The 18,662-nt window shown below is 36.7% G+C and overlaps 1 protein-coding gene across 2 annotated transcripts in view; it reads right to left on the bottom strand.

Moving 5' to 3' along the window:
• Nucleotides 1-18,662, bottom strand: part of LOC131056355 (probable protein arginine N-methyltransferase 6) — a 218,425-nt gene that overhangs the window by 148,267 nt on the left and 51,496 nt on the right. For both annotated transcript variants that reach the window (XM_057990715.1, XM_057990714.1), the window contains exon 4: nucleotides 408-443. In XM_057990715.1, coding sequence (XP_057846698.1) covers nucleotides 408-443 — 36 coding nt within the window. The remainder of the gene's footprint in view (nucleotides 1-407; nucleotides 444-18,662) is intronic.

Raw genomic sequence — 18,662 nt, 5'->3', positions numbered from 1 at the left:
AAACAAGATTCCGAAGAATAAACTTGACAAACCAGATTTAAAAGAATAGGCTAGTTACAGATATCACGTAATATTAGTCGCTGAATCACTAAAGGGTAACGTTTCTCAAGTCTATGAATGTTCTTTAGTTGGAGTCAATGAATGTTATATAATGCTTTTATATTGTCAGCATGGTCTGTGTTTCAATGACAAATTTCTACATTGATGATTATGTAAGACATGTTAAACAAAAGCTTCAAGCTTCACAGATCTAATATAGTATAATATATAGCAACAACTCAGAAATTTCAACCTAATAATACAAATAAATTGGTCAAACATCTAATCACATTTTATAACCACCAGTATGATCAGGGTATCAGAAGATATGAACTCTGGTAAAAAGGCATGGAAGAAACAGCACAAACCTGCACTGCAATGTCACTTGCATCAACTGCATAAACCTGCAAAATACATCATATCGTGAACTGAACAATGTAGAAAGGATAAAGGAGTCAAATTATTAAAAAAATTAAATAATAGTCATTTGTCACAGTTGAAAAAAATAAGAATGTGTCCTCTCCGAACTATGTATAATTTTACCATAATATAAAAACCACAGATATCACAGTTGAAAAAAATAAGAATGTGTCCCATCCAAACTATGTATAATTTTACCATAAAATGAAAACTACAGAGACTGTTGATGAAATCATGCATCAAAATTAGATGTTTTTTAAAAACAATATAAGAGGTTAAGTCAGAAACCACAGATATCACAGTTGAAAAAAATAAGAATGTGTCCCATCCAAACTATGTATAATTTTACCATAAAATGAAAACTACAGAGACTGTTGATGAAATCATGCATCAAAATTAGATGTTTTTTAAAAACAATATAAGAGGTTAAGTCAGACTAAGTTTGGTTTTTTACCACCCAAACTGCATAGTCAACAACCATCCTATAGCGCTGAAATAATTAATTGCTTTACCTTGCTGTATTCTCAAGGCCAAATCTTTTCCAAGTGAATAATGTCAAGCTCCATAAAACCATGGCCCTGAACTAATTAAATTGAAACATCTTTGAAACATCTAGTTGACATCAATTCCCTAGGAAGAAAGCCAAAATTCATCATAAGATAGAATAAGAATATACCATAGTTATAATGCGTTCACAAAATCTTCTTGCTTCCAAACAAACACTATCCTTGACCCTCTGAACTTGTATAAAACATTACAGCATCATCATTTTGTTGATGCCTTCACTTGTAAAACAAATCATCTGAAATCAGTGTCCCGGCAGCAGCAGCTCAATCCAGGAGGCTTATATCTTTCCCTAGCTTATCACTTTAGGCATAAAATAAGAGACTTGATTATGTCACTCATACATTTATTAATAAAGAACATGTATGGCATTGTGTTTTAACCCACAATTAATTGCTTTGTAATGTGCATGCGGTCACTTGTAATTTTTTATCATGTTGAGCGGTTGTGTACCAGATGTCCAAGCAGTTATAACCATTCAACACACCCATGTGGCTATTCTTATGTGTTCCTCTTTTGACATCTATTGAGGGAACAGTCATTTAGTCCCCCTGTATCATATTGCTATTCAAGAGATATTATACCTTACAAACAATGCCAATGAGAACAGTGCCGCTATCACACATTTTGTGCCTAATTAATGATGTTATGTAATGTCCCCTTTTTAGGTGACGAGATGAGCAGAGGGTTGACCGGTCACTCGAGTTCTCGTAGATCAACCAGATGGTTAGGGACTCTTTCTGAGGGGCATAGAGCTTTGCAGGGGTTTTGTGAGCCATTTTCAACATTTAAACGGCAGATCCTACTTTTTAGGGAAGTCTCCTATTTTATAGGGAGAACTGGCAATTGATTGGATGACCACCTGGGGGACCACGAAGTAGAGAAGGTGCCTTTTGAGCAGTTTTTGGAGTTTGGAGTGAGGTTCCAATCTTTTAGGGCGAGTTCCTATTTTTTAGGAGGAACTGCCAGTTAACCTACAAAACTCAGGTGGCATCGGTGACCACAATGTTTCAGACGAAATTCAAATCTGAGTCCCACATTGCATTTTATGAATAAATAGGGAAATATTTTAATATTTCCTAAGGTATGGATTTAAATAAATTATATTAAATTGATATTATAATCACTTTATTTGGCCCCCTTTTTCCTAGGCATTGGAGGCATAAAATGTTGTAATAACAAGGGAAAAACATTATAATAGTAAAATATAATGCCTAAGGGGTCAAATTTTAAAGAAAGGCATAGATTTTATTAAAAATAATAAGTTGAAAATATGTAAACCCTAAAAGTGACGACCTAGGGTTTGGAGCCTTTTAAAAAGGCATTTGGAGGTCATTCTTCATCATTCTTTTAATCATTTTTTATCTCTAATTTGAAGAATAGGTGATCAGAATTGTAGCAGAGAACAAAAACTCTTCAATCCTGGGCAAGCTTGGAAGAAACCCCAGGCCATAATTCAGGGAAATTCACTAAGGATTTCCATTTGGACTTCAAGATTCAGTCTTAATCAACATTCTCGGACCTGCAACAGCAAGGAGATCAGACATTGGAGGCAATTAAGGGCAGCAAATAACAATTTTCAGCTTCAGGAGGTCATCCTATGCTGGCCGTACCTTCTTGGTGACATCAGCAGTGTTAGAAAAATAAATCAGCGGCAATAAGGGTTTGAATTTTGTAGGAAATTCATTGTTAAGGGTAGCAATCCGCAAATAAGTGGTTTTATCAGACTTTCTTAGGCTTATATGAGCAGTGTGAGCATTTCTTTGAGGGTTACAGGGCAAATTCAGTGATCTTGCCTAGGAGACTGGAAGAATTGGTAGCAAAACTACTTGATTGTTCAATAATTGTTTTTGATAATTCTAGTGGAAGCAAATAAACCTCATTGGAGGTATTGTCTTAGCTTGATAGCTCCATATTGTCATTCCTGGTGAGATCCTTCAATAAAAAGTGCACTTCCACGCTAGGCGTTTGGACTCCTAGTATGAAATTTGTCCCTTGTGGTGAAATATGCACACTTATTGAAATTATAGTTTGCTGTTGTAAATTTCAGAATTCTGGAATTAATTTTCAGTCAATTTATTTCCTTGTATTTTGCATTCATTATTCATTCCAAGTCAAAAAACACAAAAAAATCATAAAACATCAAAAAAAAACAAAAATCAGCAAAAACCTCTTCGCTGGTCAAAAACAAATATTGGAAACAAATCAGCAGTCTGACTCAGATTCAAAGTTCAGGATATTTCATGTTACCCACTATTGATATGAATGTTGCTTATTATGCATTTTGCTTGAAGCTCTGTTGCTTATTATGCATTTTGCTTGAAGCTCTGTTGCTTTATGTTCAAAATAGCTTTCTCTGGTATTCCTAGACTACAATTTTGCTATCATTTCCACACAAAGTAAAGTACATAGATATCAGAGCCATGCACTTATACATTTGTTATCTATACCATTGAGTTATAAGTATCAGTGAGTAAAATCTCGTTTTGAAAGGTTTTACCAAGATTTATTTAGGCAGCTGTAGTTCATACACTTTGTTAAGTTCAGCATGTGCCCGCCGCCCAATGATGCTGGCTCTGGAGATAGTATTTAATAGATTATTAATATACTAGTATTATGATTAATAAAGAAAAAGATATGAAATTTTTAAAACTTCCAAAAATGGACAACAATCATTGATGTATAAAGATCCAATTAGAAGAAGAAATGAGAAAATAACAATATGGTTTATGTGGCCATCAGAACAAAGCATGAGAAAGTAAAGCTACTAAGATTCTTAGTACGTACAGTCCACTATTAGTTTAGAGTGTAGTGTGAGATTTTAAGTAAGAGCAAGTACCAAACCCTACCCAAAAAGGATTGCATTGGGGACTAATTATGAGGAAAAAATGTTGTAAGTGTTGCTCAGAACCTACAGGAGAACTAACAATATTACAGGTGACATTGAATGCTCTTAAGTATGTTGATCCATAGTTCAAGATGGTACTCAATGGATAGACACACTTAGTAGAATAAACATGCTACTGAATAAGTGTAAAATATGAACAGCAAATTCTCAGAACTGTATCAGAATGCAAATGGCAAGGGAAAGAATTACAGAACAAGTGACACACTTCAATGAAAACTGTAATGCAAGACTTTAAATATGCAATAGTTTTGTATATGATCTAAGACATCAGATGTATTAATGCCTATGCTATTCTCTTGTTCTACCACTCAGCTAACTGAAACACTGACTTGTTAACTCCCTTCCCTATCAACCTGCTAACTGTTACAAGAAATGGTAGTTTGGAATAATATGTACAGGAAGGATGGAGGAGCATTCGGAATTTACAAGACTGGTTATAGCTCTATCGAATGTTGGCTTCATCCATGTCATTCCTTTGTGCCACCTTTACCTGGGAATGGCCCTACTATAATCGATTTGGAACACATACGTTAGGACATACCTCACTCAATGTGTGCAACATGATTAGAGGAGTTAGATAGTCGCATTGTTGCCACGTTTTGTACAGGTGAACAATAATGATATTGTTGAATAAGCTATGTCCTAGTGTAATGGAGTTATGTGCTCCTAGGTGTCCTAGATCCCAGAGGATCAATCACCCCTCCTTAAGAAGCAAAGGATCCCATTGCATGCACACACAAAATGAGATTCGGAAAGTTCTAAGCAATTTGCACTTCTGTTTACCATTGTCCTCTGGAAGAAACTTCACTTAATTAATGACTTGAAAGAGAATAATCTGTTGTTAGCATGGCTCTTTGACTCTAATGAAAATAATTTAATCAATCTTCATTGATGCAAGACAATTAAGAATGAGTTTGGTTGGTTGTAGTCATTGTGGATAAGGGAGTCTGACCAAGGTAAGTGGTTGTATAGCTGGAAATTATTACGAAAAGTAATGATCAAAATATTCATATGATCTTAGTTATTAACCAATGAAGCAAAAGATTACTTGAATAGGTGTTTAGAAAAGATCTGTCCCATAAGGATAAGATTGACAACTAAGAAAAGCACAAGACAACTGAAGAGAATAAGGAAAGTTCCTAAAGACTACTAACGACTTAATTGATCATTATGCTAAATATTACAATATTAATTCAGTATCCTCCCTTTATGGTCAATTCATTAACTATACTAAGCCAAACCAAAAAACTTGAAATGATCTACTGGTCAAAAGCAGAGAAGGTTGACTCCCTCTACTCTGAATGTTCTGGGAAATGAGCCTCCAAAGGAAACCCTCCCTAGTTCGATTGCTAACAAGCCAACCTCTTTTTGCAAAACCTCTTCAAGTGACTAAGTTTACCACAAACATGATGTGTGATAGATTGTAGATTCTTGGAATTGTCTTCATTTTGTCCTTGACCTTTCTTCTGAGGCAACTTGCCTATCCTTGGCTGCAAAGACATGTTCTGCACTTGGTGAATAATCACTACTACCAAACTATTGTTTCCATATGCCCTACAACAAGAGTTTGTTGCATATATCATCAAAAACTTCATATCAAGATTGGTATATGTGATGTTGAGTTTTTATATGAAATACTCGTAAAACCATAGTAAGATTTTTAGCATGATAACTACAATGTCTTCTTCCACCTTGCAACCAATAGCAACTAACTAGTCACGCATATCTTTGATCCTGCAAAGACACCCTCTCATCCATCGTGATCAAGAACATGTTCTTGAGGAAGAATGCCCTACCTTTATCTAACGTCTCATGCAAATCTCGCACGTGTTTCCGAATCTCTACAAAAGACTTACCTGTAGGAATTTTTAAAAGCATTTCCTCAATGACAAATAACTTAATGAGCATAACTACTTCATGATTATGCTCATCATGCTTCTCCTGGTCTTTACCTGCAATTGTTGGCTAGGTATCAGTATCAAGCAACCAAGACAATCCGATCAAGGCACCTATACTTAAAAATAGTGAGCATCCTCTATTTCCAAGTATTGTACTTTTTACCAATGAACTTCTACCAACACGATATTGGTCAATGTAGCCATCCCTTCTCGTACTCCAAAAACATGGAAAACAAGAAACCCAAGACTTCAAAAAAAATTACCAAAACCCTAGCAATTACGTACAATCTTCGATTTTATTGAAAAATCTACAATAAAAAATTACAAAAAAATTGCAAAAAAAATCTAAATACCCACATTTATTTAAAATGTCAAAAAACCACCATGATCTAGAAAAAAGTCAGTCAACATCCTAGCTGACCAGAAAACCTTAAGTGCCAAAAAACACATTTGAAAAGTCACAATCTTCTAGACAAAATTAGAAAACCCAATTTGTCCAAAGAACACGATTTTCTAGGAAAAAATCATGCAAAACCCTAGCTGCAAAAATACAATCATTGGAAAATACCCACTATAGAAAATGATACCCACGATTTTATCAAAAATTGTGCAAAACTTAACTTGAAAAGAGTTGTCAAACATGGGTCCCTTACATTTTTTTGTAAACTATTAAAAAATTTGATTGAAAAAACAGGCAAAAAGCCCTTCTCTTGTCATGTCTAAAAAAAACGCCTGATAAACTCAATTTAATATAAAAAATCACCAAAATCTCCTCAATAATCTCGTCACTGTTTGAAACAATGCCTAAAAGAAAGATTTCATTGTTTAATATGGAAGCTTAGTCAATTTTTGTATACCAATCAATTGCCACACCTCGCCGGGTGGCTGGAAAAGATCATAGCCAAATTGCTTTATCATCTTGCCCATTTGTTGTCCAAATCAGTTCACAAGTAATACAATGCTTGATGGGATCCTCCAATCCATTGCTTCTAAACTTGGGCAACTTTTTCTTTTCTCCACTAGGGCTTGCCATTATTTTATTTTGATGCAAACCTAGCGCCTGGAATTTACTTGCTTGGGAGTTTTGATTCAAACATGATGCTTCTCTCGTACTCTCAAACACATATGAATCCTCAACTTCAGCCTTCCACATACTTGTTTCGTCTTCAGAATTTCTTTTATACACCCTTGGCTCGACTTCTTCATCAATTAACAACCTTCTGATGCCCCGAAGGCTCCTACTCTCATACAATTATATGAAGGATCCTGATTTCGTCTCCCAACTTCCCTCATCTAGAGAAGGTTCCCTTCACTTTTGAACTTGACTATGCTCTCGAGAAGGGTTTCAACTTGGAAATCGTTCGATTGTATTTCCCTTGAGTGTTTCTCGTAATCTTCTTCTTCATTCCCTTTACTCAGTGATCCTTAAAGATCAACAACACCAAATATTTACTGCTACATCTAATAAATAATAAACGAATTAACAATAAAGATGACAACGCATACCAAACACAAGAGTAAAATATATCTTTATTCGCACATGAAATTATTACAAAATACTAGAAATGATCAGCCAAGGATCGGAATTGATCTAACTAGATCATACTACTTTCCTTGACAATACATAATCTATATAAAGGACCCAACGGTTGCCAAGAAGAACACAATTGTCACCCAACTAATGCTTATAACTACTCAATGCTGACAAGCATTTAATATGAACAATTAATACATAGTTAAATAACCAATATTATCAAAGCATAGCACTAGGCATTGTATGTTGACTACAATCAGCACAATAGGTGTACCACTTTTACCAACAATTCTTTAAGTCTTCAATAATAAACTTGTGCAATTTTGTTCTTACATTGTTTGGTATTATAAATTTTTGCTACTACTTCCTTATCAGCACAAAGCAATTTGAACTCTTCTTCAAAGACCTTAATCTCTCCCATGTGATTATGAAGGCTTGGTCAATTTTTGTATACCAATCAATTACAACACCTCGCAAGGTGGCTGGAAAAGATCATAGCCAAATTGCTTTATCATCTTGCCCATTTGTTGTCCAAATCAGTTCACAAGTCATACAATGCCTAATGGCATCCTCCAATCCATTGCTCGTAAACTTGGGCAACTTTTTCTTTTCTCCACTAGGGCTTGCCATCTATCTTGATGCAAACCTAGCATCTGGAATTTACTTGCTTAAGAGTTTTGATTCAGACATTCTGATGATTCTCTCCAACTCTCAAACGCATAGGAATCCTCAACTTCGGCTTTCCACGTACTTGTTTCGCGTTCGGATTTTCTTTTATAAATCTGTTGTGATGTTTTCACACATCACCCCATTGCAAATGGGGACCCCCACTTTTCGCTGGCTAGGGTTAGTGTTCTGCTTAGTTTTGCTTTAGTTTGGCAATGATTTCATAGTCTCTGGCCTTAGAATAAGAAGGGTTAGTTTTGTCAAAGCCATGATGGATGAGATTTTGAAACAAGTCTTGTGTGGAGGTGAAAATTCAAGATTCCTTGCAATTTTGTTGGAATTGCAAGAATCAAATCAAATTTCATATCTGCCTAAGTGTTAAGCTACTTGCAAGATCCCTTCCAGATTGCAGGTATGAAGTTAAATTTAGTTTGAAAATACATGACATCTTATTTCCATCCCTCAATGCATGAGATCCTCTAATCCCCGCATTGCTATGCATGTGGTTATGCAATTGTAATGTCCCCACTTTATAATAGAATTTAAGAGTAAATAATAATAATTAAATTAAAATTAAAATACAAAAGAATACAATTAAATATAATTAAGTTGATGAATGGTCAAAAGACATGAAATGAAAAGTTGTGACTCCCCCGAACATGAGATATAAAAGGGAGAAGAGAACCTCATTTGAGGGGGATAATTTGGGAATCAGAAGTGCAGATCTGATTTAAATAAGAAGTGCAGATCTGATCTTGAAAGGTTGTCCCTTTCAAAGGGCAGATATAACGAAGAGTTGCACTCTTTCAAAGGGTGCTAATGATGGAAAGGGTGTCTCTTCCCAAAAGGGCATACATGATGAAGAGGTGTGAGCTCTCCCTCACATTGAGAAATATAAAGGAAAGGAATCAAAAACATCCAGTGAGATCACCATCGATCAGATCAGATCATAACTGTTATTAAGTTACAGGCAGTAACATCCTTGTTCTTGATGGTATGCATGGGGATGTGCTTAATATGTATGCTTAATATATGAAGCCTGGTAATATTCTTATGCAGAATTTAATAGTAATATTAATATAGACCGCACTTATGTATGACAGTGTCATACCCCTGATCGGAATTCCTTCTAGCAAGAAAATTATCTTACAAGTTCTTCCCTCTCCCTCTAGGGACAGCGATCTTATGTTTAGTGGAAACAATTAATTAATTAATGCATTATCAATATTCTTAGCAAGGAGGATCAGTTAGCACAAATTAAAGAAGCAAGTCATTAGTTATGGTTGGTAGCAATTAAACAAGAAGGGTCGTGTCTCCCAAAACAGTTGTGACCGAATGGAAAGGCATGTCTCTTCACCGCCTATGAAAGATACATAAAGCCATTTCAGGTACAACAACAAGGCATCGAAAGATAGAAGATGGAACAATCTTGGAAGGAGAGAAGAGAATAAAGAGATCAAATCTGCAGCTACTGTTAAGTTAGGACGATATTCTGGTATGAGTTCCTGTGCACATACGTTTAGACTCTGCAACAATGTTATAACTATTTCTGCATGTAAATACGTATATATTTCTGCATATCCATTATACCTATGTTCTTATCTATACTGTATACTGTTGAGATTATGAGATCGGTGATAGATAATACAATATGTTCATATCTGTTATGATAAATCTGAAATATGATACATTTCTGAGGGTTTATTCTAAGTATTACTGAACATGATAAAAGGAGAGAAGTTACAGTTAGGAAAACGGTGTAGGGGTTATCTTGTAGGCATGCCACCTCCTGGTTTAAGACCAGGGAGTCCCATGAGGCCAAGGGGGTACAAAGATGCTGCCCTTGGGCCTATGAAGAATAGACTTCCTGGGCACCTTACTGTAACAGCCCTCATACCTTCTATCATCTATGACAAGTGGAGGAAAACGGTGATAGGATGCCTCACTAGGTAGACCACACGGGCCACATGAGGTCAAGGGGGTTAAGCTGCCCTTGAGCCTAGGACAGAGGGTTTCTTGGGCACCACATTTGGTCATCCTATCCTATTCCTATTCTATGACTAAGTTCATTTAAAATGAATTCATGCTTTACTCAAATAAGTTCTTAGGATCTGTTACAATCATGCATTTTATGATTTTATATCATCCTAACCTGTTCTTAGGATCTGTTATAATCATGCATTTTATGATTTTATATCATCCTAACCTGCTTGCAGGTCTTCATTCAGAATACCAAGTATCTCTAATCTCATTCTACTCTATTTAGGGCATTACATTGTAATTGTGGTTTAATGTTAATATTTATAAGTTCAATGATTATTAATATTATTAGGAGTAAACCAGGATTACTTTGAAACATGTATTATATTTGATAATTAAAGTAAAAAATAAATTACCCCCTTAAGCCTTAAGCTGAAATTGTTATTCTAGGGCTTGAATAAGGAAGATTCCGAAAGGAGACATTACAGCAATCTCCACCCAGCTATGCACAGGCACTCTCAATTTCCACCAAATTATACATGAGCATCATAAAATTTTGCCCACGTATTGCATGAAGACTCCCAATCTCCACCCTGTAGTGTAGAAACCCCCCTAAACCCCGCCTAGGAATACAAGTTCAGGGTAGATTTCCAATTTGCAATGCATATACAAGTCCAAACCTTATCATATATAGCAATGTAATAGGACCGCCCTGTCATTATTGCAAGTAGAACCAAAGAAAATGTAAGGCAAAGTGTGAAATGTGTAAAGAGTCGGCTTGTCTTTGTTGCAAGGAAAACAAAATATAAAAGGGACAATGATGGCCGACCTCCTCTTGAAACTGGGGAGCTCCTATAAATGTAAGATCCAAACTACCACTTCATCATTCATTCAAAATCATTTCGAACATTTTTAAGGAGCAGAGCAGAAGTACGAAAATTATCACAGCAGAGCAGATCTACAGCAGTGAGGAAGACTAATTTTAGGCAACATTCAAAGCAATTCAAGGCAAAATCAAGGGGAGCTTGAGATTTCTAAAATCCAATACATCGCATGATGAAATTTCCAAAAGGGAATACATGGTAAGGGAAAATTAAAAACCCGAAATGCATACATAAACCTCAAGCATACATACATTAGATGGTCAAAATGAATGACAAAGTTAAAAACCCCAAATGCATACATACATTAGATGGTCAAAATCCTGATTTTTAATGAATATTTTATTTCAAATTGCAAAATTCTCAAGGGAGATGATAGGCTGACTATATGAGGTTACAAGGATTTTCGAGTGCTCAAAGTCTTCGAGAATTAAGGAAATAGTGATCAACGTTAAAGCCTGGAAGGAGTTATGAAGCAAGGGCAGGTTATTTATAATCAAAATTGATATTCATACAAGATATTTAGACTTCTTCAAAGTGAACAAATGCAAGGGTTTAGAACTTTCATTTTTATTGTCACAAACTTCTTGCATTTCACTGACTCACGACTTTCATTTTCAAATTTTCTCTTTTTTCTTGGCAGGAATAATTACAAGGAATGTGAGACATGATGATAAAGAAAGGGTGCTCTATGACATAAAGACTCGACATCATGGAGAAGTCAATCCACCATAGTGCAAAAGATGAAGGACTTCACAACTTCAACGACCCAAGATCAAAGGATGGAACTCAACAATGCAAGAGAGGGACTTCACAACCTTAGTAATGCAATCACAACATGGACGATTGTTCAACAATGCAAAGGAGGGAGAGGTTTAGACATATGCGAACTGATGACAAAGATGAATGTTGCTACATGGAGAATATTACAACAATCTTGAATTGCAATCCCGGTCAAGGACATCATGCACAAGTAACAAATGCGGATGGAGGATACACTTGCAACAGCCACTAATGAAGATCAAGCATTGACATCATGAAGGTGATGAAGGAAGAAGATGAATAGCAAGGAATGTATCTCTCATGCAGATAGTTTTAGAAGAGTTAATCAAAGTTAGAAACTCATCTAATGGAGATGTCAAGGATGATGCATTTTGAGAATATGAGCCATCATAATCAGTTAAACGGTACATGATGATGTTGAGTATCAAGAGATATCGCTTGCGATGAGGTATCAATTTCACAAGACGTGCAAGTAGCTGAGGTGGCGCCTAATCATCATCAAGACAATCAAATCATGATAAGTCACCGCATCCAAGAGCATTGAACCTAACTCATCAACAACTATACATGTGGAAGGCATTAAATTCTATGTAACAACTCCATATCTTCATTGATTTGAATTCAAAGGACATATGTCCAAAATGTTGTAATTATCTCATTGGTAAAAGAGGACTCGGTTGTAACTAACCCTAATTAGGGTTTTCATTTTAAATCTTGGCCATCGATTTCAAGTCAATCGTAGCCCTTGAATTGTAATTGGGATCTCTATATAAACACTTGGCCTTTCATTTGTAAGGGTTAATAGGAACAGTTGATAAGAAATAGAGCAATAGTAGAGTATAAGGGAAGACGGAGATTGTTGCCAAGGCTTGATGAAATAAACATACTACTTTCTGTTGTGACCTTTTCATACATCGTCGCATTGCAAATGGGGACCCCCTCTTTTTGCCGGTAATTTTAGGTCTCTAGCAGTCTAGCAGTAGTCGGGGTCTCTCTCTTTAGGTTAGAATGAATTCATTGGCTCTCAATGCTTAGGTGAGTAAAGGTCAAGATAATCATTAAGTGGTGCTTCACAGGATAACCTTCAAGTCAAGTCAAGATATGAGTCTTAAGAGTAATAAGCAACGAACCGAGATAAAGTGCTTGATAGAGATTAATCAAAGTCTAAGTGGCGAGGAAAGGAGAGAAATACGAAGTCAGCCTTATGAGTGAACTACTTTGCACTTGATGAAATTGTTGAGTGATGAGGTCGTGGCATCCTTCCCTTACCACTTAGAATTTGGGACCAAGGAGGAGGATCCTCCCTTACCACTAAAATTCCCAACTTGTCAAGGCTCAAAGATTGAAGATTTTTAAGAGGCAGTGATGATGAAGTTGCCTTGTTGAATTGGACGAAGAGATTGCAATGTTGAACATGAAGATGATGGGCGAACTCAATCCTTGCTTGGAAACTAGGGATCAACGTCATATTGAAGGACAAGTAAAGGATAAAATGTACAAGTTGGCAAGATTGATAAAGTAAACAAGAAAGAAATATTCGTGGATTTTACCTCACCTCCTAAAATACATGATCAAGGAAGAAATATTCCTTTACCTCCCAAAATCCACAATCAGATTTTGATCCTTCCTTTGCATGCTAGAATCCACGCTCAAGGAAGGAATTCTTCCTTCACATGATGAAATCTGCGACAAGGAAGGGAATTCTTCCTTTGCATGCTAGAATCCACGCTCAAGGAAGTAATTCTTCCTTCACATGATGAAAACCGTGACAAGGAAGGGAATTCTTCCTTCACAAGCTGAAAACTGCAACCTAAGGTAGAGGTAACATGCACTTAGCAAGAGAAAGCAAGTCGACATTAAGATGACTGTTCTAATTCAAATTTGAAAACGTAAAAGGCAAACAAACAAGTCGGCCTCAAGGAATAATGTTTTAATTTGAATCCAAAGCAAAAGCAGCTCAGCTTATATGGGAATTTGAAACATTGCAAATGATTTAATGAGAAAGGTCGGCTACATTAGAAGATGAATCACCAAATGTCAGATCTATTGGGCGATTGCCTATATATGATGGCTTGAGCATTTTATTGGTTCAACCATCAAAGTGATTTCCTTCCTCTATCACAGCGAACTTTATCATCTGACAGCGAACTTTATCATCTGGAAGCGAACCTGAAACATCAAGGAGGGAGCCAATTTCATGTTAAGAAAGCAATTTTGATCAAAAGGGAACTCAGTGAATTTCATGTCAGCATTTAAGCAACATAAAAGACAATTTTCTCAGTATCAACTTCGGCTCATAGAGGTCTGATTTTTACGATTTTCTGAAGCATTTAATTAAAATCAGACCTGATGATATGCTGGCACAGTTATAGATCAGGATCATGAACGGTTTTGAACTTTAAAATTCTTTGAACATCATTCATTTTCAAACCTTTAATTACTGAATTTTGTTATTAATCAGAATTCGTTGCATATTCATGATCAATACTAAGCAAAATCTGAGTTAATAAGGGATAGGGTTTGAAATCTAAGGTTGAAATTTTAGCAATTCTATAGGGTTTATGTTGATTTTTCAAGATTTCTAAGGTTGAATTGCTATCCTTGGGTTGAATTGCTATCCTTGATTAACAATTTTCAATCCTCTATACTTCAATGTATCTTTTCAAAACCCTAACTAGACAATTCTCACAGGTGAAAGATGGCAGCCCCTAAAACGGAGGAATATCAAGACGGGCTCACATCAAGGAAGATTTGAAAGGAATGCTACTGGAGTCGAAGATCATATCCCTATGGGCAAACGTTGGAGACACCAATTTAGGCAAGATAGACATGAGAAAGTTCCAAGGAACTCTTTACAAGAGCAAACCCTTTGGAATATCGAAGAACATGATTGAAAGTGGAATTGTGAAAGCAGTTGGCTTTGCTCCAGCTACCCGATGCAATGAGCTAATTGTTGAATGTGCCAAACACTATAACACCAGCACAAGACAAATAGTGGCACATGATGGCGAGGTCCTAGCATTCCTCTCAAAACCCGCCATCAATGAGGCATTCGACATACCTAAGCACAAAGACATGATATATAAGAATAAATAAGCAGCACTAGCAATCTTCAAGGACGACCCTAACAAATGCTTAGGCATCATCAACAAGTATTGGATATCAAAGGCTAGACCTCACCTCTCCAAAGTGCCTAACAAGCTCTACCGAATCGACTTCAAGGAGGAATATAATGACTTGATCACCTTTCTCAACCGGATCATGGGAAGTCCCCAAGCCTCTCCATTCGAGAATTGGATGTTTTACTACATAGAGGTAGTGACAGCGGGTGGAGAGAAGATCAATTGGGCAAGGATCATAAGCAATAACATTGATCTACAGCTAAGAAGACTAGAACGCACTAAGCATTCTACATGAGCTCCTACATTATCTACTCACTTGCAAGGGCTTATGAATACAAAGGACTATCGTATAGACGCCAAGTTGGAAATGGACAAGTAGAGATAAGAGTGTGTGAGTGCTACACACAACTGCACTTCCCCAACAAGGCACACTTCAGCAAAGAGAATGATGCTTTCTCCATGCACATAACAAGAAAATTGCAAGGTGGCATCCATCAGAAGCTATCCCCACAAGCAAAAGAGTTAGTAGAGAAATATGGAGCTTGGTTCATTCAATACCCCAAGTTCACCTACATAAGAGTTTAGGGATGCTCATCTCCACCATACAAGCTCACCTATATAGGGTAACAAAAGAATAGGCATAAGGCTGGAATTTCCTTTCCTATCTGAGCTGGACAATCAGTGGAAGTATGCCCATCAATACAAGCAACCGAGAGGTCAGAGGAGGAAATGAAATTCTATCCTCTTGTTGAATATCCTTCAAGGGCTAACTTCAACCCATATGGTAACATAAGGAAGATAAATGGTAGCAGGCACAAGCATAGGCCGCATATAGAAGACTATCGGATGAATGCCAGAGATGACTTTGAGATTAGAAGGAAGTTGTTCTCCAAGCTATCAATTGAGATCATCAAGATGTGTACAGTATTTCTTGTCCCTAATCAAGTGCAAGATGATGGAAGGCTGGAATTTCCTTTCCTATCTCAGCTAGACAATCAGTGGAGGTATGCCCATCAGTACAAGCAGCCGAGAGGTCAGAGGAGGAAATGAAATTCTATCCTCTTATTGAATATCCTTCAAGGGCTAACTTCGACCCATATGGTAACATAAGGAAGATAAATGGTAGCAGGCACAAGCATAGGCCGCATATAGAAGACTATTGGATGAATGCCAAAGATGACTTTGAGATTAGAAGGAACTTGTTCTCCAAGCTATCAATAGAGATCATCAATATGTGTATAGTATTTATTGTACCTGATTAAGTGCAAGATGATGGAAAGCACCTCCAATGTGCTTATGAGCAAGAGATGGACAAAGAGATGGAGGTCAATTGGATTGACATTGAGATCACCAAATTAGACGAGATGATGAAGCCTGTCATGGCCAACACACGAAGATGGGTAGATGTTCCAACCAACAAACTGAAGAACTAGAATGCATAGTTGACATGATTTGATGGGAGATTTGGATTCATTCGACGAAGAAACTGAGAGCATAAGCATGAGTGAGAATGCTACTCAATCAACTCAACCTAAGAGTTCCAAGAGGAAAGGAAGTCACAACAAAGGGTCAAGACAAAAGAAACACAAGACAAATTTGGATCATCCTTCTACTAGCACTTCATCCATACATGAAGTCACAATGAATAGAGTAACTATCAACAAAGGACAATCATTCAAGAAAGGCATGGATCAAGGCATGAATGAGTCCTTCGGGTTGACAATACAGGATAATCAAAGTGAGAGGACAGATAAGGGAAAGCATCCTCACGTACAAGATCCACCAACAATGCAAAAACGGGCTATAAACAACAAGGCCACAGGAGATGAGTATGTAGAGATAATGCATGAGGATGATAATGAGGAGTTACAAGTAGAAAAGGAGCAATCCACTATTCTAGCATGGCTCAAGGAAACAATGACTACGGAAGTGATAGTAACTAAAGAGGAGGCAACAAATAACTTGGATAGCTTCTTGGAGAGGATTGGTCAAACAATTGAGAGGAAGAAAGCAACTAAGCTTTCCAAGATCACAAGAGATAATATAGGGTCTCGAATTATACATATAGCTACCCCAAGAAGTGACAAGCCGGAAGATGAGATCGTGTTGAAGACTGTGACTTGGAAACAATTGGGTTGGGTCTTGCCATCGCTGAACAAGATATGAAAGATTTAAGTGATTCAGTGAAGACGGTCCAAGATAGATTGAAGATTGAACTAGAAAACAAGAAGAAACTGGAAAGAGAATTGAATACCTTAAGGAATTATGTGCAGGAACTTAGGAATTCAATAAGACAAGGCTGACCCTTCAAGCATGCCTCCATCATTGCTTCCACCGGATTCAGTTGATGATTTGGACGAGATGAGGAATAACTCTCACGTGTTGAAGAGTTGGATTATTAGTTCCTTCACCAAGGCAAATGAGTTCGTGGGAGAGTTAGCACATGTATTCGATACACTTACGACTATCCTTGACAAGACCCAGACACTCATTGCTTCCTATAATGTCTTTACTTTCACTAATGCTTCCTATAATGTCTTTACTTTCACTAAGGAGATAACTATTCCAAGACTACAAGTGTTGATGGATATCCCTAGGCAAACCTTGGTGAATGTTGGGGTAGTGAAGGGAGGGCAGTCATATGACTTCCACAAATGGTAGTGCACACTCAGATTGAAAAGAGATGTTCGAAGGTATCAACAGTGCCTACATTTGAGTTGAAGAGATGACCAAGGCAATAAATGACAAGATAGTAGCAGCAGCTGAAACAATACTGGGGATAGAGATGAAGGAGGAAGTAGATATAGTTGTTGATAGGATGACAAAAAGAGTAAGAAGTATCTTCTTCGGGACTACCGGATCACTTTCAGAAAAGCAACTAGAGGACATTCAATCATTCATGACACTTGTGGGCAAAATCAATGAATTGGGGCCTGAGTGGGAGAAGAATTTCATCTCATCCTCAGCTGAGTTAGATTACATGGAGGATCAATTGAAGATAATGCCAAGTGTCCCAATGGATGAGCTTGATTGCATCATGTCTAGATTCATTGAATTTGCTTATAGAGAAAGAGATAAGGGGAACAAACATCTAGATGAAAGTTTGTTATGATCCCAAGTGGCATTGATTTTTCTCATTAGAGGATTCTTCCTCATAGTTTACGCAAGAAAATTGTTACTTTCTCATTGGCTGATATTTAGTGGTATACAATAATTAGGTATTGTTGTAACAAACCCTAATTAGGGTTTAGGTGGCATAATCTTGGCCCTTGACTTTAGATTGATCTTGGCCACTCATTTGTATTGAGAGAGCTATCTAAGCTCAACTCATTCATTTGTAAGGGATCATTAGAAGAGATTTTGAAGAATTGTTGCTTTGATGCTGCTAGAGATAATAAAATCATTGAAGTGTTGGTGACTTATTGTGTTTGGAGTATTTGCATGTTTCTTCATCCTTTCAAAAGAAAAAAAATTTAAAAAAAATAGAATAGATCTTTCTTCAGATGTTTTAGATGAATGAAAGATCTTAGTTGATGATTAATGGTGAAATTCGCATGTTCATGCTACTAGTATTTTGCTGATTGCCAAATACTTTGCGTAGTCAACTAAACTCCTTATTCAAGTTCAACTTCAATTGCTACTCACCCATTGATATGCATCACTTTGATGGTATCTATGTTGCTGGTGGTGATTTGAACATCCTTAGCTTACATTAGAAAATCGCACTAGCTTTGTGGAGTTGTTCCTTGTATGTCAAAGCAAAGCTTAGTTAAATTTCACTAAAGATCGTCCATCGTCCTTGCATACCTAGGATTAGTTTAGCTTTCCTCAACCCTTGATTCTTTTGTACTTTTTTATCAATCAATC

This window comes from Cryptomeria japonica, chromosome 7 (genome assembly GCF_030272615.1).
Source record: "Cryptomeria japonica chromosome 7, Sugi_1.0, whole genome shotgun sequence".
In the NCBI taxonomy this organism is placed as follows: Eukaryota; Viridiplantae; Streptophyta; class Pinopsida; order Cupressales; family Cupressaceae; genus Cryptomeria; species Cryptomeria japonica.
Note: the sequence above shows the minus strand (reverse complement) of the source record. Positions and strands in the feature narration are given on the sequence as shown.